We start from the raw sequence: 26,487 nt of genomic DNA on the forward strand, positions 1-26,487 counted from the left end.
TCAGACGTAGGGACAATTCTTAACAAGACAGGTGTAGTTACTGTGTCCTCGCACCTGTACCTCGGTGCAGCTGCCGACCAACAAATGTCAGTCTCATTTGGTCGCTTTGCAGGTAAAAAATACCCCAAAATGTACACGGTGCATATCCTTCAAAACCAGAGAAAATATTTCAAAATCACCTCTAACGTTGATAGTGTTATCCTCTACGCCCGCCAACTGGTTATCAAAGCCTACGGTAGTTGCAGTGTCCTCATCATTAGTATTAATGTCCACCTGCATGAGCTACCAGAACCTCGGCCAGGTGAGATCCTAATTATCCCAATGGCCAGCCACCTGTGGCCATGGCGAAGGTAAGTATATGTGAGGAATAGTGTGTTGGTATTTCGAGTTTATATAAATATTGTCTCACGTCCGAGGCTGGCCCAGGAGGCTGGCCCAGGAGGCTGGCCCAGGAAGCTGGCCCAGGAGGCTGGCCCAGGAAGCTAGCCCAAGAGACTGGCCCAGGAGACTGGCTCCCAGGAAGCTGGCCCAAGAGGCTGACCCAAGACGCTGGCCCAAGAGGCTGGCCCAGGAGGCTGGCCCAGGAGGCTGGCCCAAGAGGCTGGCCCAGGAGGCTGGCTCAGGAAGCTGGCCCAAGAGACTGGCCCAAGAGACTGACCCAAGAGACTGACCCAAGAGACTGGCCCAAGAGACTGGCCCAAGAGACTGGCCCAATTTGATTTGCCTTCAAGCACTTAAACAGGTGGTGGTGGAATCCGAGAAACTGGAGATATTCCAAACTGAAACCTACTGTGTCCAACATTGTCAGACGATTCCTGTGAGCGCCGGTGCATATATTACCGTCATTATATATGTCGTGTTGGTGATAATCACCACATGTGCAGCTATACATGATGAGCTCGATGTTTTGTGTATGCAAATCGAAGCAAATTCCCCATGGGAACTCCTGAAATCCCTTTGTAATTACGCCAGTGCTAGGGGGGCATATAGCGAAGTGTGCCAAATATACCAGTTAAGACACTGTCACTCGAGCGAGGCAGCGTTCAATTGGACGGTTTCACGCCAATATAAGTTTAGCGAACGACGATTCTTAAATTAGAGAAACATTGTACATTAAGTACATTATGTACATTATGTACTATGTACATTAAGCAGTAATAGGTACCTTACCTTGAGGTTACCTTGAGGTGCTTCCGGGGCTTAGCGTCCCCGCGGCCCGGTCGTCGACCAGGCCTCCTGGTTGCAGGACTGATCAACCAGGCTGTTGGACGCGGCTGCTCGCAGCCTGACGTATGAGTCACAGCCTGGTTGATCAGGTATCCTTTGGAGGTGCTTATCCAGTTCTCTCTTGAACACTGTGAGGGGTCAGCCAGTTATGCCCCTTATGTGTACACTAATACAGATAGTCGCATCTCTGAACCCTTCTCTCTCCTGTTAAACTCGTCCCCATCGGCGAGCCATATTCATGCTAGTATACATCTATACATTTTCACGTGAACCGAGACTCTATGTTGTTGTTGTTTTAGATATAGTTACTCAGAACGAAATGTCCATGTAGCACGGGCTATGGTGAGCCCGTAAGACTCTGGAGTCCGAAACTCTAGCTTAACACAGCTTAAATTCAGGTTGAGTACACCTGACCCATATCCCACAATATATCTATACGCGTTTGTTGAAGGTGTACCACAGCCCCGCTCCTGTGCCAGGTTAGTCCACTACGGGCTCACCATAGCCCGTGCTACTTGCCCCGTTCCTGTGCCAGGTAAGTCCACTACGGGCTCACCATAGCCCGTGCTACTTGCCCCGCTCCTGTGCCAGGTAAGTCCACTACGGGCTCACCATAGCCCGTGCTACTTGCCCCGCTCATGTGCCAGGTTAGTCCACTACGGGCTCACCATAGCCCGTGCTACTCGGAACGTTTTGTTCCGAGTAGCTGAATCTTAAACAACAACAATATGAAGGTATATTTGGAACACACCGAGACGCGACTAAGCGTCTCGGTGTGTTTACTAAGCATTGTTGCTCTAAACAGTTGACTCTGTTGTTAACTTCTGTGTGGGCCGTCAACCATACTATAACTGGTGATATCACAAGTTATACCTTTCCATTGGAGACTTTCAGCGCCGTGGAGAGGGGGGGACCTGCTGCATGGGTAACAGCTTCTCCATATCAACCTACCGTGGCTTTGCGCCCTGGTGAGGCCACTCCAGACCGACAACCAGAGCGCAACTCCATAGTCTCCTGAGACTGATGGATGCCTACTATCACTACTGATATTATAAGTAGACGCGATCAGGAAAAGAAAGTGAAGATCATCCTAGGTCTCGCTATGTCAATATTATATTACCTAAAGGTATGCATACGATGAGTCACAATAACGAGGGTGAAGATATGAAGACCATCACAGGAGGAGACGACGACGTTTCGGTCCGTCCTGGACCAATATCACAATCAACTTGAGAGTGGTCCAGGACGGACCGAAACGTCGTCGTGGTCTTCTCATCTTCTATTGAGTAGTTTGGGCTTAATTACCTAAATGTCTTAATTAATATCGTTATCTTTTATATTATAATATTCTTTATCGTAGATACTACTTACCATACATTATATATCACCATACTTTTAATAGGAACTATAATTAGCCTACTATTGTATTCTAGTTTAGTAATTCTTTCGTGGTGACTGATGGAAAACCAGAAATTGGCCGGCCGGCTGTCACTTAACAACAGTGTACTTACAATTGCCTAAACACATAACTATATGATAACTAATTTATTATAAAAGTTGTGAGAAATCAATTCAACAGTAATGAACACAGTAATAAAGGCGTACTTACCACATGTGCTGTGAGGTGGTGGAGAGTGTTGATCTCTGGAGGGCGTTTGCTGCCTCAGTAGCCAGGAGCCAGATTCACGAAGCAGTTACGCAAGCACTTACGAACGTGTACATCTTTCCTCAATCTTTGACGCCTTTGGTTACATTTATTAAACAGTTTACAAGCATGAAAACTTCCCAATCAACTGTTGTTATTGTTATAAACAGCCTCCTGGTGCTTCGGAGCTCATTAACTGTTTAATAATTGTAAACAAAGCCGCCAAAGATTGAGAAAATATGTACAGGTTCGTAAGTGCTTGCGTAACTGCTTCGTGAATCTGGCCCCAGCTTCGGCAGCAGCTTCGGCAGCAGCACCGCACGCCACCCGCTGCTGCACGCTGTTACACAAACACAGAGTTACACACAGCACTTACGGGATTCTCAATCGACTTGAGAATGGTCCAGGACGGACCGAAACGTCGTCGTCCCTTCAATTTCTAGTGTGTGGTCTGGTCAACTTACGGGAATAAGGGCACTTATTTCACTTTCATCTTTTAAACTCACTTATATTGTAACATGGCACTTTGTTGCTATCGTAAATGGGAAATATCATACGATACCACTGCACTATTTTCATAATATTAAGTTTTATATATGTGTACATTTTACCAATTTCATTCTGATTGTAAACAATCAATTAGTTGACCAGACCACACACTAGAAGGTGAAGGGACGATACGACGTTTCGGTCCGTCCTGGACCATTCTCAAGTCGATTGTGACTTGATTGACATTCTCAATCAATTAGTTCTCGACACAATTCTGTACTTTGCCTACAGCACGATTGTAAAACGGTAATCAGGGGAAGCATAGTTGGCAGAGAGGCACAATTCGTGGTAACTCATAAAGAGCTTCTCTGTGACACACACGGCGACTTGGTTGACCTTTCTCTCTGTTGCCACACACAGAGGAATGCCTTGGCTGTAATGGCTCGCTATGTGTCCACAATGAGCACTGGCAGCCTCATCTCTTCTTCCCAGGATGAAGATTTGAGTCATTTCTGGACCGGCCGAGACACCACACAGAAAAACACGCATAATTTGGGTTTTTTTCCGGTTTTGAACCTATATTACAGTATAGGCACTCGTGACTATGAGGGAGGGGTCATTCAAAGCGTACATAGGTACACAGTAGGCGTACATAGGCACACAGTAGGCGTACATAGGCACACAGTAGGCGTACATAGGCACACAGTAGGCGTACATAGGCACACAGTAGGCGTACATAGACACACAGTAGGCGTACAAGGGACACAGAAGCCGTTTTGCTAGCCCAAAGAGTCCAGGTGGGGATCACAGCATTTGTAGAGGGACCAGAAGAGGCCTCTGGGATCACATATGAAGCGGCATAGTGGCGGGCGACGGTGGAAGGGTGGTAGTGGACCTCTGAGGTGACGCAAAGCGAATAAACACGTCGCTTCTGAACCCCGCGTCGCACAAGGTGGTGCCCCCACACCCGCGACACGACGCCGTGAAGGGACCGTCATCCTCAAACAAAGCTGTGGCCGACGCCAAGGAAGATAACGACGCGTGAATGATATCAATCACCAGGTGGCTAGTCACACACTGACTCGCGTCACCACCTCCCTCCCTCCCCACCTCCCTTCACCCACTCTTGCCAGATTTTGACTTTCATTACTACCCGGGTAGTTTACTTATCCAGCAATAGCCTCGTTACGGTCGTAGCGAGGGCGACATCCCACTTGCAATACATGAAAAGTTAAATTTCCAAGTAAACTATCTAACACAGTTGTTACGCCAGCCCGTTCGCTCAAACTGTCAGCCTTTAAAACTTTAATTTTGCCCATCTACAAAAGAAATATTTACTAGTACCTCCCTTAATAATGCTCCCATTACCACCATTACCCTACAGGTGGTGAAGGGCTTCGACACCTACATGGCCAACCTCTCGCCAGAGACCAATACCAGGAACCCCTGGTTTAAGGAGTACTGGGAGACCTTCTTCGGCTGCAAGCTGGGTCCTCCCGGCACCGACCTGGCCTGTCCCACCTCCCGGAGGATTACTACGGAAGCGGGATACCAGCAGGACCCCAAGGTACGTCCCTGGTTCGTGTCTGGAGGTTCAGCAGACACGAACCCATACCCATCCAGGAGGAATTTTGAGCATTTATTTATAAGATGCTTTGGTCCAGATCTTGTTTATGGTGATAGGGAACCTCTCTCTCTCTCTCTCTCTCTCTCTCTCTCTCTCTCTCTCTCTCTCTCTCTCTCTCTCTCTCTCTCTCTCTCTCTCTCTCTCTCTCTCTCTCTCGTTATCAAAACAAACTCTCATGAAACTCTCACAATTTATGAGGACTCACAGTAATGGAAAGATTTTAGCATACCATCTTGCAAGTATTTACTGGATAAAAACAGGTTTAGTTAATAATATAAATTTTATTAGGATCGGTATTTAGCTCTAAGTGGTGAGGAAGAGGGAGAGATGAGGGAGAAGTGAGAGACAGATGAGGGAGAAGTGAGACACAGATAAGGGAGAAGGTGGGAGAGGTAAGGGAAAGGTGGAAAAAAGAGGCGAGAAAAACGAAAGCAGAGTTGAAGTTGAATGGAATGAGCGGTATAGAGTGGGAAGAGGAGGGTAGAGGGAAGAGGAAGGAGGAGGAGAGTAGAGAGGGGGAGGAGGAGGAGGCACTAATGACGCAGGGCTGTCAGTGCCACGCCCCTGGCACTCTCTGCACTCTGGTGGAGACGTGTGCTGATGCCACAAGGAGGACTAAGATTCTCTCTCTCTCTCTCTCTCTCTCTCTCTCTCTCTCTCTCTCTCTCTCTCTCTCTCTCTCTCTCTCTCTCTCTCTCTCTCTCTCTCTCTCTCTCCTCACGGCCCTACGTAACTAGGTTCACTGTACGTGTCTCGTGTAAGGTCATTTACACTTCGAAATGAATTTTGGATTCGATTATGAGTTTTTAAAAGAATGTGAAGCAAAAGTTAAGGGGGGTCGATTTAAACACGATTTACTCACGTCGTGGGCCGGTTTGGATCAAACTTGTGAAGCTATTTTGGTCAAGTTGGAGAGGCAATTTTGAGTCAAGTTTGATATACTTTGTTCATGACTCCATGTCCCTGAGGGAGGTAGGGAAGGAGGGAGGGAATAGAGAAAAGGGAAGGAGGGAAGGGAAGATCTTCTGGGCCATAACCCTTCAGTATCATCTTAGTTCCTTCTGCCTCTTTGGGTTGCAAGATAAAAATTAAGAATAAAACAAACTACAGAAGGTTCTTTGGTCCAAACGAGACACCTATTTACATCCACCCAAACTCACTTAAATGTCCAACCTACGCTTAAAACAAGCCACCGATCCCACGTCAATATATTATTTGATGCAATTGACGATCACTAAACAGTGATCATTTCTATGCGGAAAATCCACAGAGAAATGGGAAAGAGAGATGAACGTTTCGGCCGATCTGGGCCTTTGTCAACACCTGACTGAGTCAGATGTTGACTCAGTCAGGTGTTGATAAAGGCCCAGATCGGCCGAAACGTTCCTCTCTCTCTTTCCCATTTCTCTGTGGATTTTCCGCATATTATTTGATATACGAAAATATGAATAGAAAGTGTAGAGGATCATTACTACTAAGCAAACATTGGATCCATAATAATTTGATTTACCTGTCAACTTATCCAGGTGTTTTCCTCATTAGTCTCCATCAATGCACAAAAACTAACTGAACAAAGCACAACCACAACTAACCAGCTCCTTAGCGACTCGACGGCCTACCAAAATCCCCCCAACACCCCCTTAGTCATGGTGGTGATGGTGGTAGTGGTTGTGGTAGGGGTGATAGGGGTAATAGTGGTGGTATTATGGGTGTTGACAGAGGGACATAAAGATCACAAAAAAGATTCAAAATATTTACACTGGCCGAGTCAAAACCCAGACAGACTTGCTCCTCAAGAAATTAATCTCTCCAGCAGGAAACCTGCTTTCATTCACGTGATCGAAAGATTAATATTTTTCATTTGTCGTGACAAAGGAATTGGTAAATATGCTGAATGGTTAGGAATATTTCGTAAACAACGCTGCCTAGAGATGAGGATTGTGTTGAGAAACAACGTATTGTGAGGTAATATCAATGAATTGACTGATGTTGTTCTATTTCTACGATTTCTATCGGCACTATCTATCGATTCACTCGTCATTGTCCATCGATCCTGCCGCTACTGTCTATTTATCTATCTTACACTGTCTATGGATTTACTCTACACTGTCTATTGCTTTACCCAAATTGTCTAATGATGTATCCTACACAGTCTATTGATCCATCCGCCACTGTCTATCAAAACATCTATCAGTGCTGTACCAAACAATATTGCAATTCATAGCTTAAAAATTACTGAAAAAGATCAAATTTATATAACTAATATAACAACATTTTGCACCAATCATTCAGTAAAATATATTAGCATTTTCTTAATATAAGTTTCCTCGCATTTTCAGATTTCGACATTTATTTGAAGACCTGAAAATAATTCCTTTTTTGTGAAGACATAAGTTGAATTTGAGAATTCATGTGGAGGTTATGATGAAAATTCAATGACTTCCTCTCTTCCAGAAGCCAAAGTGTTGTAACAGGTGTTTTTAAGGGAGTAATATAGAAATTCCTCACCCACAAGCTGCGAAAAGCAAGAATTTAAGAATAAGATGCTTGAAAGAACCTTAAACTTAAGATAACATTACTCTCTCAAGAATACAATGCCACACAAGATTATAAGAATTTGTTTGAAAAAAAAAACTTCTTTTTGTTTGAACCAAAATGTTTTTGTAAAACATTTCTATATGCAATAATGCAGGAATGAAAACAAAAAAAAGAATCCATGCTTGCATTGGTTCTTGCAAGACTTAAGACATTCTTGAAAGGAGCCATATAACAGGGGGAAGGGGTACAAAAAACTCTCTTTAAGGTGTAACCCCAATTTTTTTTCCCTCCCCGAAGCCAAATCGAATTTCAGGTTAGTTACCGGGTTATTGGAAGGGCGGGAGATAACGTCAGAATTACAGTATTTGCTTCCCATAACGTCAAACTGTTCTTATACTCACCCGGCACTTTTATACAGAATGGGGGTTTTTGATTATTGATATTTGGTCAATGGATTTGTAGACGGGGGTAAGATACTATGTCTGTTTTCTGGCGTGTGTGTGTGTGTGTGTGTGTGTGTGTGTGTGTGTGTGTGTGTGTGTGTGTGTGTGTGTGTGTGTGTGTGTGTGTTTGTGTGTTTGTATTCACCTAGTTGTGATTGCGGGGGTTGAGCTCTGGCTCTTTGGTCCCGCCTCTCAACTGTCAATCAACTGGTGTACAGATTCCTGAGCCTACTGGGCTCTATCATATCTACACTTCAAACTGTGTATGGAGTCAGCCTCCACCACATCACTTCCTAGTGCATTCCATTTACTAACTACTCTGACACTGAAAAAGTTCTTTCTAACGTCTCTGTGACTCATTTGGGTACTCAGCTTCCACCTGTGTCCCCTTGTTCGCGTCCCACCAGTGTTGAATAGTTCAACATAGAACGTGTGTGTGTGTGTGTGTGTGTGTGTGTGTGTGTGTGTATGTGTGTGTGTGTGTGTGTGTGTGTGTGTGTGTGTGTGTGTGTGTGTGTGTGTGTGTGTGTGTGTGTGTGTGTGTGTGTGTGTGTGTGTGTGTGTGTGTGTGTGTGTGTGTGTGTGCGTGCGTGTGCGTGCGTCTGACCCCTGGCACGCAGCGTTGGGTCCCGTTCGATTCAATTAAGATTAGCTTCCTGACGCGCCCTTAGAGGTAATTCAGTGTAATCTGGCAGCATATTTCGACTCGCTACGACTCCCTTAGAGCCCAAACGGTTTCCTCCACAAAAAGCAGCAATTATGGTTAAAGTAACTCTCATTTTAAGAAAGAATCTCTGCTACATTAATGACAATTTTTGTTATTTAAAACCTTTTTTTCTTAATGAAATAGAATATATATTTAATCAAAAATTATACTTTTTTTCTGCAATTGGTATTGAAAGGTTATTGTGAAGAGGGAAGTGTTAAGTCAGCATAAATATCGCACGTTATCTTGGTTATCTTGAGATGATTTCGGGGCTTTTAGTGTCCCCGCGGCCCGGTCCTCGATCAGGCCTCCACCCCCAGGAAGCAGCCCGTGACAGCTGACTAACACCCAGGTACCTAATTTACTGCTAGGTAACAGGGGGCATAGGGTGAATGAAACTCTGCCCATTGTTTCTCGCCGGCGCCTGGGATCGAACCCAGGACCACAGGATCACAAGCCCCGCGTGCTGTCCGCTCGGCCGACCGGCTCCACGTGGAGGGAATATGAGGACAAGTAACTAGATACTTGTTAAAACTTGTTGTTAAACTAGATACTTGTAACTTGATACTTGATACAAGTAACTAGATACTGGCTACGTGTCCTTAATGATTGGCACTGGCGTCGAACCCTGATTGGCCTGTGACACTCAAATATAACCTCCCTCCTTCCTCTTCCAGTCCTCAGGAGTCATTTTGGAAAATTGAGAGAGGCTAGCGGCAGGCGTCTGGCCTCCTTTATTTGTTTTAGACTTATTATTATGTTCCTCTACAAATAATAGAGATGAAATTTTTTGGGTCAAACAGAACATTTTTGAACGTTTGAACAAATAGTTGCTAGTAAAATATGTTGAAAAGTACATTTTGTATCTGAACAGTTTAAAACAAAAATTAATCTTTTGAAATAATAAGAAACAACCCTGGAAACACAAATCGAAACTGTCTCTATTTTCCGCTTGTTACAACTTATAATAAATTTGTTACATCTTGGCTTAACGTGTTTATGACGTATTAGAACGTTGTTACAACTTGCTATATTGGTTGTTATAACTGGTTAGGAGGTGTTAAACCTTGTCCGAACGTTGTACCAACGTCGTAGTTCCGGTGTGTGTTTGGCGGGTAATGTTTAAAAAAATACGTAATTTTAAGTTTTAAACGGGAACAAAAATAAAACCCTATCAAACCTAATATAATTCTAATGTTACCCTGTCCCGGGAATAGGTCAGGCCTAGGTTATGTTTTCTTAGGCCTAGATTATGCTAGCATAACCAAAGCCTAAGATAACGTATTCTAAACCTAACATAGATCTGGCTTAGGTTAAATTCTAATGTCATTTTATTTTGCCTTCTCATTTCAAAAAGATTAAATCGTAACTCGTTCCAAATTACTTCTAATTCCTATGACGAAGAAAGTTTTCCTGAGAATTACCGAGCGACTCATGTTTAGTTTCCAGCCATGTCTCCTAATTTCATAGTTTATAATTTTCAATATTTCTTCTTTATCTACTTGTCAAGTTTTCCTTGTATACCTGGTTACAATATTCCTGTAACCCTTGGCCGTGACGCGGAGGTCTTCACAGGGGAGTAGAAGAACTCCCAGAACCCCATCAACCAGGTATCAACCAGGTATCAACCAGCCTTACACTGAAACATGTTGATCAGACCACACACTAGAAGGTGAAGGGACGACGACGTTTCGCTCCGTCCTGGACCATTCTCAAGTCGATTCCCGCCAAACACACACCGGAACTACGACGTTGGTACACCGTTCGAACAAGGTTTAACACCTCCTAACCAGTTATAACAACCAATATAGCAAGTTGTAACAACGTTCTAATACGTCATAAACACGTTAAGCCAAAATGTAACAACTTTATTACAAGCTGTAACAAGCGGAAAATAGAGACAGTTTCGGTTTGTGTTTCCAGGGTTGTGAGAATGGTTCAGGACGGAGCGAAACGTCGTCGTCCCTTCACCTTCTAGTGTGTGGTCTGGTCAATATACTTCAGCCACGTTATTGTGACTCCTCGCCTGCATACACTGAAACAGTTCCTACAGCTTCAACACCAGCCACCAGGACCCTCTGGCCCCACTTCTTTCATTTATTTCCTGTTATCCTCTCTGCCATCTTTCTGGACTAGTTCTTCAACTTCAATATTTGTAGCCTCCAGAGGCATAAACTAGTACTCGAAATCTCATCCTTTTGCCCTAACCACTTGGGCTGGACGGTAGAGCGACGGTCTCACTTCATACAGGTCGGCGTTCAATCCCCGACCGTCCACCAAGTAGTTGGGCACCATTCCCTCCCTTCCATCCCATCCCAAATCCTTATCCTGACCCGTTCCCAATGCTATATAGCCATAATGGCTTGGCGCGTTCTCCTGAAAAATTCCCTCCCTCATCCTTTTTGCCCCTCCAACCATTCTCTACATCATTTCCTCCTCATAATATATCATCGCTTCTCTCCCCAGGTCCAGTTCGTGGTGGACGCCGTCTACTCTTTCGCCTACGCGCTGTCTAACCTTCAGCAGAGTAAGTGCCCGGGCGTCACCCACGTCTGCGAGTCTATGAACAAGTTCGACGGCGGAGACTTCTACAGAGAGTACCTCCTCAACGTGTCCTTCACCGGTGAGTGCTTCTCCCAGTGGCTCCATGGGCCCCCCCCCCCACGCAAGAGGGTGCTGCTGGCACTGTTACTGCTGCCTCTCCTGCTGCTGGCACTGTTACTGCTGCCTCTTCTGCTGCTGGCACTGTTACTGCTGCCTCTTCTGCTGCTGGCACTGTTACTGCTGCCTCTTCTGCTGCTGGCACTGTTACTGCTGCCTCTTCTGCTGCTGGTACTGTTACTGCTGCCTCTTCTGCTGCTGGCACTGTTACTGCTGCCTCTTCTGCTGCTGGCACTGTTACTGCTGCCTCTTCTGCTGCTGGCACTGTTACTGCTGCCTCTTCTGCTGCTGGCACTGTTACTGCTGCTGGCACTGTTACTGCTGCTGGCACTGTTACCACATGAGGCTGTAGAAGGTCTTCCAAACGTTTGTGGATTTGCAGGAATAGTGGAGAATGTCGACTTGGAGGACGGAGGTTTTGGAGACTTTGCACAACTGGACGCGAAAAGCCCAAGATAATCCACTCCAGGCAAAGTTTTCGTGTTAGAGAAGGCCAGGTTATCGTGTTAGAGTGAGCCAGGTTATCGTGTTAGAGTGAGCCAGGTTATCGTGTTAGAGAGGGCCAGGTTATCGTGTTAGAGAGGGCCAGGTTATCGTGTTAGAGTGAGCCAGGTTATCGTGTTAGAGTGAGCCAGGTTATCGTGTTAGAGTGAGCCAGGTTATCGTGTTAGAGAGGGCCAGGTTATCGTGTTAGAGTGAGCCAGGTTATCGTGTTAGAGAGGGCCAGGTTATCGTGTTAGAGAGGGGCAGGTTATCGTGTTAGAGAGGGGCAGGTTATCGTGTTAGAGAGGGCCAGGTTATCGTGTTAAAGTGAGCCAGGTTATCGTGTTAGAGAGGGCCAGGTTATCGTGTTAGAGTGAGCCAGGTTGATCACAAGAACATATAGTTGTGGCAACACTGCAGCGGAGCCGTAAGGTGGGCTCGAACACTCGTGTGTCTGAGAAAACCATAGAAAATATTTTTCTCAAACTTAGTTAACTAAATACAAGATGGAGGGAAGAGAGGCGTAGATTAACTAGCACTACTAGCTACAAGAACTTTCAAGAATGACACTTAACTGACTTAGAATCCTTAAAACTCATAATAAGGAAACACTAGTTTTCCTGGAAGCAGATTTTGCGCGTCAGTGCTCAAGCCGAATATGTGGGGATTCGAACCCCGTGTAATACAAGGTTTACGGGCTCACTATAGCCCGTGTTACTTGGAACTTTTTGTTCCAGGTAGCGAATCTTTAACAACAACAATACAATGTTATTGACACCCCAGGACAGAACCCGCGCGCAGGACTCGTGATTCTGTGGCGCGGGTTCGATGCCCGCACGAGGCAGTAACAAATGGGCAAAGTTTCTTTCACCCTGAATGTCCCTGTTACCTAGCAGTAAATAGGTACCTGGGTGTTAGTCAGCTGTCACGGGCTGCTTCCTGGGGGTGGAGGCCTGGTCGAGGACCGGGCCGCGGGGACACTAAAGCCCCGAAATCATCTCAAGATAACCTCAAGATAACCCCTTTACCCAAGGTAACACAGCCCAGGCTGGGTTCGAATCCTAGAGACCCTAAACAATCAACTATCCAATGAAGGTGAGAGGCGACACTCACGAATCAATGTGTTTTAATCAAGTGATTTTTGACCCAAAAAAGTATGAAAATTAATCGCGTAATGAGATCTGACGCTGCATTTTGCGACGAGTTACTTTTTAATTAGTATGATACCCAGATTTTTTTTGGTCATTCAATTGTTGATGTTTTCTGGTGACATTTGAGTACTGTAGAACAAGACCTTCGACCGTGACTGCCTCAACAACATTTACTTCACTGTGTTGATTGTTTCAAGCGTAGGTTAGACTCATAGGAATGAGATTGGGGGGCAGGCGATGAGTCACAATACCGTGGCTGAAGTATGTTGACCAGACCACACACTAGAAGTTAAAGGGACGACGACGTTTCGGTCCATCCTGGACCATTCGCAATCGACTTGAGAATGGTCCAGGACGGACCGAAACGTCGTCGTCCCTTCAACCTCTAGTGTGTGGTCTGGTCAACGAGATTCGGGGGTTATATAAAGTAGCTGCCTCGTATGGGTCAATAGGCCTTCTGCACTTTCCTGTATTCTTATGTGTTACACAGGAAATGTAATCAAAATTATTTGTAATATATTTTTGTTCTATATTGTTCTAATTGATATAGATCTGTTTCTGTCCGGTAATTATTTTGTAAACTATTTATTGCGTTATACTCGTTAATTTACGCTCCAACTGTTAACTGTTAGAAAACTGTCTATACTGAACTGATTCTCTGTGTGCAGTGTTTTGTAGTCATTACGCTGTGAAGTAATTATTTTCCCAGATAGCAAGCACTTATCTAATTGTGCTTGCGGGGGTTATAACACTTATAACCCGTGTTATAAGTGTATTTAAGCACTTATAAGTAATAAAGTGTTCATTTCTGATTGTTTAAGTCACCAAAGTATAAAAAATCTCTATTATTACTCACAAACGTCCCTTTGACTCTTATGTCCAACCTCGTCTCCTACAAAGAACGTCACTTTTAAGCAGGTGATGAGTGACAATAACGTGGCTAAAGTAAGTTGACCAGACCACACACTGGAAGGTGAAGGGACGACGACGTTTCGGTCCGTCCTGGACCATTCTCAAGTCGATTAAGAATGGTCCAGGACGGACCGAAACGTCGTCGACCCTTCACCTTCCAGTGTGTGGTCTGGTCAACGTCACTTTTAGCACGTATACGTCACATAAGGCCAAAAATTATCGTACTAGAAAATGGAAGCGGCTGGCGAAAGTGACGTACTGTCCCGTTTTCTGTTTTGGGGCCTCTGGTAGCTTAGGAGAGACTACTTTAAATTGACCGTTTTCTTGACGCTGGGGGGAAACTTTAGGAGGTCGGGCTGCTCAGACAGCTTAGGGTAGAAGACGTCTTGAAGGCACCTGAAAGCTGCCGACTTATGAAACAATGTGTCGCAGCTCTAGATAAGTAATCGGCAGCTTTCCAAGTCTCTTAAAGACGTCTTCCCCAAGGTATCCAAGGTCAAAGCAAAGTTTGAGGGGGGAGCATAAGACCCATTTTCTATATTTCGGAGTCGTAAGCAATCAGAAAAATCCAGGCATTACATGAATTTTCTTCTCCAAAATACAAGAAAATGGCTACTGTTGATGTTCTTGTGTTCCAGTTGATTGTTTGTGCTAACATAAAACGTTTGAAGCAATGCTGGTTGACTCGTAATGCCTTAATAGGTGACAATTGCTGAAGCTGTAGGAACTGTTTCAGTGTATGCAGGCGATGAGTCACAATAACGTGGCTGAAGTATATTGACCAGACCACACACTAGAAGGTGAAGGGACGACGACGTTTCGCTCCGTGCTGAACCATTCTCACAACCCTGGAAACACAAACCGAAACTGTCTCTATTTTCCGCTTGTTACAACTTGTAATAAAGTTGTTACATCTTGGCTTAACGTGTTTATGACGTATTAGAACGTTGTTACAACTTGCTATATTGGTTGTTATAACTGGTTAGGAGGTGTTAAAACTTGTTCGAACGTTGTACCAACGTCGTAGTTCCGGTGTGTATTTGGCGGGAAAGACAAACCAGAATGTCTCGGAGAGGCTACGGGATCCAGTAAGTTCAGTAGAACTTCGGTTTCAACCCTTTTAACCCTGTCGTAGCTCAGTCGATTAAGGCAGTGTCTGGGATGCTCTCGGACGCAGGTTCGAATCCTCGTCACGTCCCTTGTGGATTTGTTCAGAATGTTAACTTTTGAACGAAAGGCAATTGGGGGAACCATAGAAACCAAACAGGGGCCAGATTCACGAAGCAGTTACGAAAGTACTTACTAACGTATATGTCTTTCCTCAATCTTTGACGGCTTTGGTTACATTTATTAAACAGTTTACAAGCATGAAAACTTGCCAATCAACTGTTGTTATTGTTGTAAACAGCCTCCTGGTGCTTCGGAGCTCATTAACTGTTTAATAATTGTAAACAAAGCCGCCAAAGATTGAGAAAAGATTTACAGGTTCGTAAGTACTTGGGTAATTGCTTCATGAATCTGGTCCCAGGGCTGCTGGCACTGTTACTGCTGCCTCTCCTGCTGCTGGCACTGTTACTGCTGCCTCTTCTGCTGCTGACACTGTTACTGCTGCCTCTCCTGCTGCTGGCACTGTTACTGCTGCCTCTCCTGCTGCTGGCACTGTTACTGCTGCCTCTCCTGCTGCTGGCACTGTTACTGCTGCTGACACTGTTACTGCTGCTGGCACTGTTACTGCTGCTGGCACTGTTACTGCTGGCACTGTTACTGCTGCTGGCACTGTTACTGCTGCTGGCACTGTTACTGCTGCTGGCACTGTTACTGCTGCTGGCACTGTTACTGCTGCTGGCACTGTTACTGCGCTCTGCAGACAAACACATAGTTTTTCTCTATATTTGCTAGAGAGCTTCTCTGTCACAGATAATGTTTTGTCTCTGCTTATCGAGGAATCGATAAGGAAAGCATCCATCTTCGTGGCGTCTTCAGAAGTCATTGTAGAGTGAGCGTGCGTGCTTGAGTGCGTGTGTGCGCCTGTGGGCAAGTGCGTGCGTGGGCGACTGCGTAAGTGTACGTGTCTGCGTGTGTGTGTGTGTGTGTGTGCGGTGACGTTCCTGCGGATTTGAGTGTGTACATGTGTGTGTGTGTGTGTTCGTTCACGCGTACGCTTGAGTGCGTGCGTTCGTTCATGCGTATGCGTGATTACGTGCGTTCGCGTGCCTGGGTTCTGTGAGACTCAGGTAAATTTACGCTTGAACTGGTTTCAATGGAGTGTTACTTAACATAAATTTCTGCTCTAATATTTCTTGGGGAAAGTCAGTGAACGGGTCGAGGTGTTCCTTGTACTCTCACAGGAGTACTCACCCAGGTGTACTCACCCAGGTGTACTCACCCAGGTGTACTCACCCAGGTGTACTCACCCAGGTGTGCTCACCCAGGTGTACTCACCCAGGTGTACTCACACAGGAGTACTCACACAGGAGTACTCACCCAGGTGTACTCACACAGGAGTACTCACACAGGAGTACTCACCCAGGTGTACTCACCCAGGTGTACTCACCCAGGTGTACTCACCCAGGTGTACTCACCCAGGTGTACTCACCCAGGTGTACTCACCCAGGTGTACTCACCCAGGTGTACTCACCCAGGTGTACTCACCCAGGTGTACTCACCCAGGTGTACTCACCCAGGTGTACTCACCCAGGTGTACTCACCCAGGTGTACTCACCCAGGTGTACTCACCCAGGTGTACTCATCTCTTGTTGTGTTCTTCACACACACCTCTTTGTCATTCTCTGTGTACCTGTTCTCACAAGTTCTCAGTTTCATGATCTGTTCTTTCACTGTTGTTTTCCTCCTGATGTGTCTGTGGAGCAGTTTAGGTTCGGTCTTGGCTTTATTTGCTATATCATTTTCATACTGAGGTGTGTGTGTATGTGTGTGTGTGTGTGTGTGTGTGTGTGTGTGTGTGTGTGTGTGTGTGTGTGTGTGTGTGTGTGTGTGTGTGTGTGTGTGTGCTTACAAGCGACATGTGGCTCTTGGACCCGGCATAACTGCCTTTATAGCTGTTGTATTTTTACTTCATAACTCTCTCTCTCTCTCTTTCTCTCTCTCTCTCTCTCTCTCTCTCTCTCTCTCTCTCTCTCTCTCTCTCTCTCTCTCTCTCTCTCTCTCTCTCTCTCTTGGTTATAACCTGTGCCTCGTGGTGGAGCACACTCTTGCCCCCACAGACCCACAAGAACTAAAGTCATCTTCTGGGTGGTTGTTGAAGCAGCCCTCAATTAATTTTGGATCATGTCTCTCATATTCGTTTTCTCTGGAGAGAGAGAGAGAGAGAGAGAGAGAGAGAGAGAGAGAGAGAGAGAGAGAGAGAGAGAGAGAGAGAGAGAGAGAGAGAGAGAGACCCTTCATGTGTCTATTTGGTCTAATTTCACACGAATAACAAAAGAATGGAGCGAACATATTCTAAATGCGAGTCAGTTTAGGCGGAGGAGGGGGACATATCAGGGGAAAGCGCCAAGCCATTACGGCTATATAGCACTGGGAAGGGGTCAGGATAAGGATTTGGGATGGGACGGGGGGAAAGGAATAGTGCCCAACCACTTTGACGCTCCAGGAATGGATGATCGCTCATGAAAAAGGATATTATCAGCCTGAGGTTCTTGATGAGTGAGAGCCTGGTATTACGGGCGCCTGACAGCTGGGTGAACAGCGCTTCGGATTTGTAGTCCTGAGGTTCCGGGTTCGATCCCCCGGTGGAGGCGGAGACAAATGGGCAAAATGTTTCTTTCACTATGATGCCCCTGTTACCTAGCAGTAAATAAGTACCTGGGAGTTAGACAGCTGCTACGGGCTGCTTCCTGGGGGTGTGTGACAAAAAGAAGGATTGGTCGAGGACCGGGCCGCTGGGACGCTAAGCCCCGAAATCATCTCAAGAAGATAACCTCAAGAAGAAGATCAGTAGCCAACCTCCTCCCCCCTATCTCTCAAATGTTAAATCTATCTCTCATATATATCTTACTAGGCTTTATGTAGTGATTCTGGACGCGATTGCAAAGAACAAAGATGTTAAGTTGCAAGCAAGATGCCAGCAATGACATCTTTAGCAAGATGTCTTGATATTTTGTATTTAGGCCATGAATCAACCACGATGATATTCGTGATGAATTGTAAAAAGTTTCGGGCACACAATCGGCCGCTGGAGACACGTTCTGCTCAGAGGAAACAAACGCGTTAACCGCGTTAATTATTATATATCAGTGAACGAGCGCCTTTGTCGACAGAGGGAAAAATCGGAGAATTGCAATTATAACCACGACGTGGTAATTAACGTGAGGCTATTGATGATGGTATTGATGATAGAGGAATGGAAGAGGAAGGGGGGGGGGGGTAAGGAATAGAGACAGGAGGGATGTGAAGAGGGGGAAATACAGGAAATATCTTCACTAATCTCGTTTATAATGGAGAATGTGAGACTTGACTTCTCTATGGTACATTCTTGCTTCCGTCTCTGCCTCTCTTCCTCTCTCTCTTTCCATCACTTCCCATGCTTCTGCGATGGTGAAGAAACTGTATAGGCATCTCCAGCATCACCTATACAGCTTGTTCTCTTATGAGGTGTTCTCCTTTTGGGGCGCCGGGGAATTGTCTGGCTGGAGTATTTTGGTCTTGGAGAAGCAGGGAGGGAGGGAGAGAAAGGGAGAGGGGGGAGAGAGAGAGAGAGAGAGAGAGGGAGAGAGAGAGAGAGAGAGAGAGAGAGAGAGAGAGAGAGAGAGAGAGAGAGAGAGAGAGAGAGAGAGAGAGAGAGAGAGAGAGAGAGAGAGAGGAAGAGGGCCAAGCAATATACTGAAAATATAGCTTAATATACAATCTCTACTGCTAAACACCCTCCCACCCTGCCTCCCTACACACACACACACACACACACACACACACACACACACACACACACACACAACTCAACATCCCCTAAAGAACAGAAGTGGTGGTGTGTCCTGTACCCCTCACCGCCCACGACGCTGTTTCTGGCAAATATGAGGCCGACGGTAGTGTGCCAGAGGAGAGAGTGGCGTCATTGTCCCCCCTACCGTCAACGTGGCCACAGTGCTACACCAGCTAATTAGAATCTGCATCCCTGATCTTGAGTCAATACGTGAGGCAGGTGGATAGAAAGAGGGTGAGAGAGACGGGGGAGGGATTGAGAAAGAGAGAGAGAGAGAGAAGGAGAGAGAGAGAGAGAGAGAGAGAGAGAGAGAGAGAGAGAGAGAGAGAGAGAGAGAGAGAGAGAGAGAGAGAGAGAGAGAGAGAGAGAGAGAGAGAGAGAGAGAGAGAAAGGGGGGATCTCATGTCTCTTTCTCTGAACCCCCTCCCCCCTTGGCGCTTTCCCCTGATAGTTCCCTACCATCTACCCTCCCCTTTATCGTCTACCCTACCCCTTCACCGTCTACCCTACCCTTCACCGTCTACCCTACCCTTCACCATCTACCCTACCCTTCGCCATCTACTCTACCTTTCACCACCTTCTACACTCTTTCCCTTCATCGCTGTAACCATTTTCACTACATATCATCTTCATTAAGATTCGTCTAGCATAATAAATTTCAGTTTCTCTTCTGAATAAAGGACAGCCTGGGTCTCTCTACCCCCCTCTCTCACTCTCTCTTTCACTCTCTTCCACTCTCACTCTCTCTCATTCTCTCTCACTCTCTCTTCTCTCTTTCCATATTCCTTTCCATATTAAGTAATAATTAATATGCCCCATGAATCTTGGTGCGGATCAATTGTATAATTTTGGGAGATTAAAAATTTGTGGAATTTCCCATTTAATTCAACAGGGGGGGGGGACAGGTCTTGAACTCGACTATTTTGGCAAGACGGAAGAGCGACGGTCTCGCTTCATGCAGGTCGGCGTTCAATCCCCCGACCGTCCATAAGTGGTTGGGCACCATTCCTCGTCCCATCCCAAATCCTTATCCTGATCCCTTCCAAGAGCTATATAGTCGAAATAGCTTGACGCTTTCCCTTGATAACTCACCTCGACCATCCTATGTATCCCCATAATATATATATATATATATATATATATATATATATATATATATATATATATATATATATATATATATATATATATATCAAACGGTGTCTGATTATTTTTTAATTAAGATCAAGGTTAATTACTCACACAACAAAGGCTTTAATCTATTGTTGGATGTAACCCAATTATGTACGTTGTTAGTTCACTATATAATGCTGCCGTACCCCCTCACCCCCCCCCTTCCCCTCCCCACTTAGGCTGGACGGTAGAGCGACGGTCTCGCTTCATACCGGTCGGCGTTCAATCCCCCGACCGTCCATAAGTGGTTGGGCACCATTCCTGCCCCCGTCCCATCCCAAATCCTTATCCTGACCCCTTCCAAGTGCTATATAGTCGTGATGGCTTGGCGCTTTCCTCCTGATAATTCCCTCCACACCCCCACCACCACACTACAACCCTGCAGGAGCCACCTCCCCCCCCCCCACACGTACTGTGGTAGGCAGGAGGATGCCTCATATCGCCCACAACAGGTTAATTTGCCAATGTTGGTGCGAGAGTCGCAGCGCCTCCACCCTCATCTCCATATAAAGAGGTCCGGCCCCTCTCTTACAGGTCGCTTCTTAGAGCACCACTCTCTCTCTCTCTCTCTCTCTCTCTGTCTCTCTGTCTCTCTCTCTCTCTCTCTCTCTCTCTCTCTCTCTCTCTCTCTCTCTCTCTCTCTCTCTTTCTCCCTCTGTCTCTCTCTCTCTCTCTCTTTCTCTCTCTATCTCTCTCTCTCCCACTCTTTCTCTCTCTCACTCTTTCTCTCTCCCACTCTCTCTCTTTCTCTCTCTCTCTCTCTCTCTTTCTCTCCCTCTGAAGCTGGAGATGATGCAGGAGAAGGAGGAGGGGAGAATAGAGAAATAGAAGTTAATCTTAAGGAGCAATAGGAAAGAGAAATTTGGAGAAGATTCCATTATATTTTAAATAAAAATGAGAGAAAATGGGCAAAAGTAGGAGACATAGGGAAGATGATTAGGAAACAAAGAAAGGGAGAGGTGGAGATAACGCAATGTGACATACTGATGTGTCCCTTTCACAAACAACATCGCTTTTCGCACGTATGCGTCACATAAGGCCAAAAATTGTCGTACTAGAGAATGGAAGCGGATGGCGAAAGCGACGTACTGTCCCGTTTTCTGTTTTAGGTCCTCTGGTAGATTAGGAGAGACTACTTTAAATTTACCGTTTTTCTGACGTTGGGAACCTTAGGATATGCAAACACGCAAGTTTAAACCGAAATAAAGTTCTTATTCAAAGCTCAATGAAGGAAAAATTTACTAAGAGAAATTAGAAAAGTATAATATATTTTTAAGAAATCTTTATACGAACGTTCTTGGTTAAGGCTTCATGAAGATAGTACTATCAAAATGTTAACCAAAAAAGTCTCAAAAGAAAGTTTCAAAATAAAGTTCTCAGAGGCAATTATCGAAAACAGTTCCAAGGAACAAATTTCAGATAAAACTGTAAACGTGTGAGAAAATTATTGGAGAAAGTCCACAAAAAAGTAGATTTATACAACTAAACAAGTTCCTAAAGAAATTAATAATAAAAAAATGGTCCCAGAATAAGGTTAAAAAAAATTGATTGAACTAAACAAGTTCCTAAAGAAATTAATAATAAAAAAAATTGTCCCAGAATAAGGTTAAGAAAGAAGAAAATCAACAGAATAAAAACTCAATTTGAAAGTTTGAAGAGAGAAATTAATATAAATTTCCGTTCAGTGGATAGTTTAATGACCTCCGAACTTTTCCTGACGTATTTGGCATTTGTGCGAGGCTTGGGAGGGATGCCATCCCATTAAGGAGATCTGCATGGCACTCAGAGGCACCCTTGTGACCCTGAGGTCTTAGCACCTCCAGGGCAGCGCGGAAATCAATTTTTAAGCGGTGCTGGAGGGAGAGAATTACGCTACGGGCTCACCATAGCCCGTGCTACTTGGAACTTTTTGTTTCAGGTAACGAATCTTAAACAACAACACCAGAGAATTATCAAGGGGGGAAAGCGTTAAGCCATTACGACTGTATAATACTTGGAATGGGGTAAGGATTTGATATGGGATGTAGGGGGGGGGGAGGAATGGTGCCCAACCACTTATGGACGGTCGGGGATTGAACGCCGATCTGCATGAAGCCCAACCACTTGGGCTAAGCGGTTCTAGAAATGCTATACAAATGAAAAGCAAATATTTCCAACCATATAATAATCACACACGAACACAAACGCACCTGACAGAAGAAAGAACATTACGTTCCACGAGGATTACCTCTCGTCGCCACACCTCTCACCAATGTGGAACTGATGTACCTACACTCGACTTGATAATGGTCCCCAGGACGGACCGAAACGTCGTCGTCCCTTCACCTTCTAGTGTGGGGTCTGGTCATCGTATCTGCACCCATGTTATTGTGACTGATCGCCTGCATGTAACCGCTGTCACAGTCTACGGGAACTCTTCGCCACGTTTCACTATGTCTATCCTATTCACCACTGCTGCAGCGTGCTTCTCAGACGATCTTAACTGTTAAAAGATCTTCCAGACCTCGCCCCGTGAAACAGGACATAGGGACACCTTGAATATCATGTTAATTCTGATCGTATATGGACAGATATATGTATATTTGCAACTATTTAATTGGTTTAGGGACAGATATTACAAGCTGCCACCTCTTCTCTTATTCTCTCTCTCTCTCTCTCTCTCTCTCTCTCTCTCTCTCTCTCTCTCTCTCTCTCTCTCTCTCTCTCTCTCCCTCTCTCTCTCTCTCTCCTCTCTCTCTCTCTCTCTCTCTCTCTCTCTCTCTCTCTCTCTCTCTCTCTCTCTCGCTCCCTCCTTCCCTTCCAACAAAGTTAACATGTTAAAATATTCACGCTGTGTTTACATCCTGGCTTGACGCGTTGTTTGTCAACCCTCACTTGCTCTAACTCGCTTCCTGCCAGACTTGCTTCGTGACGGACTCCTCCTTCCTGACACAGACGCCTCCTTGCTTCATGGCCTCACATCTTGCTTCATTTTCCCTCTGCCTAACAGGTTTAATCTACGCAAATCTCGGGCGTTTGTTGTGGTCAAATAATACAGACTGTGTAGGTCTGTGAGACGAAGAAAACGGGCTTCTTGGGGGGATATATGTACCTGGATTGTACCTAGATGAGGTTCTGAGAGTTCTTCTACTTGTTCTCTCTAGTTGTTTATATGAAGGGTCGACAGATGTGCCTGCAGAGGGGTCAACAGGTGTGCCTCAAAGGGGTGAACAGGTGTCCAAGTGTACATATCTGGGTCAACAAGTGACTATTTGAGCCTATGGGGATTGACAGGTGAGCAGGAATTCCTGTAAGAATTAATTAGCATCTGATATGTATGATAAACCACATACACACTCCCAGCCCTCTACAAAAGCACACTCTCACACACCCCCTCTCTCCCAAACACATCCTTTCTCACTCTCACCCCCACCCAACACACCCTTTCTCACTTCACCTTCTCTCCCCCCAACTCTCACTCTCTCTCTCACTTCCAGCCCCCAACACGGCCTCTCCCCCTCCTCCAGGACACACTTCCTGCCCCTCCACCAGCTGGCAGGTCGCCTCAGTGGTTTCTGGAGAAGGTAGAAGCGACCTCAGACTGACAAGGAGACTCCCCGAGCTGGGAATATTTGCTCCTCTTCACGTCCCTCTTGGACACGCCTCAGACACCTCTCAATAGATCTAGAACACTTCTCAATAGATCTAGAACACCTCTCAATAGATCTAGAACACCTCTCTATAGATCTTGAACACCTCTCACTAGATCTATATCTCAATAGATCTAGAACACCTCTCAATAGATCTAGAACACCTCTCAATAGATCTATATCTCAATAGATCTAGAACACCTCTCAATAGATCTAGAACACCTCTCAATAGATCTAGAACACTTCTCAATAGATCTAGAACACCTCTCAATAGATCTAGAACACTTCTCAATAGATCTAGAACACCTCTCAATAGATCTAGAATACCTCTCACTAAATCTAGAACACTTCTCAATAAAGCTAGAACACCTCTCTATAGATCTAGAACACCTCTCAATAGATCTAGAACACTTCTCAATAGATCTAGAACACTTCTCAATAGATCTAGAACACCTCTCAATAGATCTAGAACACCTCTCAATAGATCTAGAACACCTCTCAATAGATCTAGAACACCTCTCAATAGATCTAGAACACTTCTCAATAGATCTAGAACACCTCTCAATAGATCTAGAACACCTCTCAATAGATCTAGAACACCTCTCAATAGATCTAGAACACTTCTCAATAGATCTAGAACACCTCTAAGGTTCGCCTGGTTACATCTTTACGAATTGAACACGTTTGAGACACGTCTGGATGTTGTTGGTGTCAAGGAATAGCTAGACCAGCTTCGACAAGTTGAAACACGGATTTGGCATTTTGAATACGTATTCAGTGATGAGAGCTGACGTCAATAAGGTCGAATGTTGGGTTACATGAGCACATGAATGTTGGGTTACATGAATGTTACATGAATGTTGGGTTACAATAAGGTTGGTTACATGAGCACTTTGAACATGAGGGTATCAGACGGCTTCTTTATTAGCTCTGGGAAGACAGGGAGCAGGCTCTTTGTATTGTGTGTTTACCTAGTTCTACTTGCTAGGGTTGAACTCTAGCTCTTTGGGCCTGCCTCTCAACCATCAATCAATAAAAACAACTCACACACACACACAGACTGAATGGATGATCTAACAAATGGCTACTAAAGTTCAACTCGAGTAAATGCACGATAATGAAACTAGGCGGTGGAAACAGGAGGCCAGACACAGGATAACGAATAGGAGATGAAGTAATCGCACCGCCCCTCTGCCAGGTAAGTCCACTACGGGCTCATCATAGCCCGTTCTACTTGCCTCGCTCCTGTGCCAGGTAAGTTACGGGCTCACCATAGCCCGTGCTACTTGGAGCTTCTTCCGAGTAGCTGAATCTATAACAACAACAACAGATGAAGTCAGGGTATGGTGTAAGTCAGGGTATGGTGGGAGAGGAATACCCTGCTCTGGGCACAGTGGGCACACTTCAAGTAATAGAAAGATGAGATACCATGTTGTATGTATGTTCTGTGATGGGCCCTCACCCTGGGAGCTCACCCTGGGAGCTCACCCTGGGAGCTCACCCTGGGGGCGTCACCCTGGGGGCAGGCCAGGGAGAGCCCTCCTGGCCTGCCTGGCTCAGATAACTCCATGTAACTCAAGTAATTGGGTTTAATCCCTTAGAGAGCAACTCTTAAGTGTAAGTCTGACTCTTACACTGTGTCAACTTTGTTTATTCCTCGGGTAGTTTTATCTTATGGCTCCAAAGTATAGACACTGGCTATTATTTCTCCCAAACTTTCCTCTCACCTTCTCCTGAGTAATCTTAAGGAAGACGTCTTGAAGGCTACTGACGTAGAACAATGCGTCACAGGTCTAGATAAGGCGTCGGCAGCCTTCGGGTACCTTAAAGACCTGTTACTTAAGCTCTAAGTTACTTAAGTTACTTGAGGATAAGGTCGAAGGAGAGACTGAGAGGAATAACAGCCATTTTGTATACTTAGAAGGCATTACGCAGTCAGAAAATATTGCTCGCTACCCAGGAACAAAAATTGTGTTACATTGTGTAATCCGCCTGAAAGAAGCCAATTTTGACCGCCTTGCTTTGCAGTTGACTCGCGATTTGGCAACTTTCAGGGTCCTCATCAAAAGTCAAAATGTCTACATTTACGCCTCAAAATACCAAATCTTCTAATGTCCTTCGTCAATACAACGGAAACTGTTGACGAATGTAGTGTTAATGAGAGGATAAGCTCAGTAAATATTGAGTGGTGACCCCTGACCCCTAGTGATGCCGTCAACAGTAGTGACCCGCTGACAGCTGACTCTCTGCCCTCACACTGGTTCCATCAGCAGTATTGACCTACTGACAACTTACTCTCTGCCCTCACACTGGTTCCATCAGCAGTATTGACCTACTGACAACTTACTCTCTGCCCTCACACTGGTTCCATCAGTAGTATTGACCTACTGACAACTTACTCTCTGCCCTCACACTGGTTCCATCAGTAGTATTGACCTACTGACAACTTACTCTCTGCCCTCACACTGGTTCCATCAACAGTATTGACCTACTGACAACTTACTCTCTGCCCTCACACTGGTTCCATCAGTAGTATTGACCTACTGACAACTTACTCTCTGCCCTCACACTAGTTCCATCAGTAGTATTGACCTACTGACAACTTACTCTCTGCCCTCACACTGGTTCCATCAACAGTATTGACCTACTGACAACTTACTCTCTGCCCTCACACTGGTTCCATCAGTAGTATTGACCTACTGACAACTTACTCTCTGCCCTCACACTGGTTCCATCAGTAGTATTGACCTACTGACAACTTACTCTCTGCCCTCACACTGGTTCCATCAGTAGTATTGACCTACTGACAACTTACTCTCTGCCCTCACACTGGTTCCATCAGTAGTATTGACCTACTGACAACTTAC

At 45.3% G+C, this 26,487-nt stretch overlaps 1 protein-coding gene and 2 long non-coding RNA genes across 3 annotated transcripts in view; 1 reads left to right on the plus strand and 2 right to left on the minus strand.

Annotated features, from left to right (window-relative positions):
* The window catches only part of LOC138354719 (uncharacterized), a 590,624-nt gene that overhangs the window by 223,172 nt on the left and 340,965 nt on the right, over window positions 1-26,487 (minus strand). The window lies entirely within an intron of this gene.
* LOC123750728 (metabotropic glutamate receptor-like) overlaps window positions 1-26,487 on the plus strand; it is a 191,484-nt gene that overhangs the window by 134,328 nt on the left and 30,669 nt on the right. Inside the window, 2 exon segments of the mRNA XM_069309153.1 lie at window positions 4,746-4,928; window positions 11,142-11,298. Coding sequence (XP_069165254.1) covers window positions 4,746-4,928; window positions 11,142-11,298 — 340 coding nt within the window.
* The window catches only part of LOC138354716 (uncharacterized), a 118,140-nt gene continuing 94,728 nt past the window's right edge, over window positions 3,076-26,487 (minus strand). The window contains exon 3 of the long non-coding RNA XR_011223653.1: window positions 3,076-3,212. This is a non-coding gene — a long non-coding RNA (uncharacterized lncRNA). The remainder of the gene's footprint in view (window positions 3,213-26,487) is intronic.

This window comes from Procambarus clarkii, chromosome 64 (assembly GCF_040958095.1).
Source record: "Procambarus clarkii isolate CNS0578487 chromosome 64, FALCON_Pclarkii_2.0, whole genome shotgun sequence".
NCBI lineage: Eukaryota > Metazoa > Arthropoda > Malacostraca > Decapoda > Cambaridae > Procambarus > Procambarus clarkii.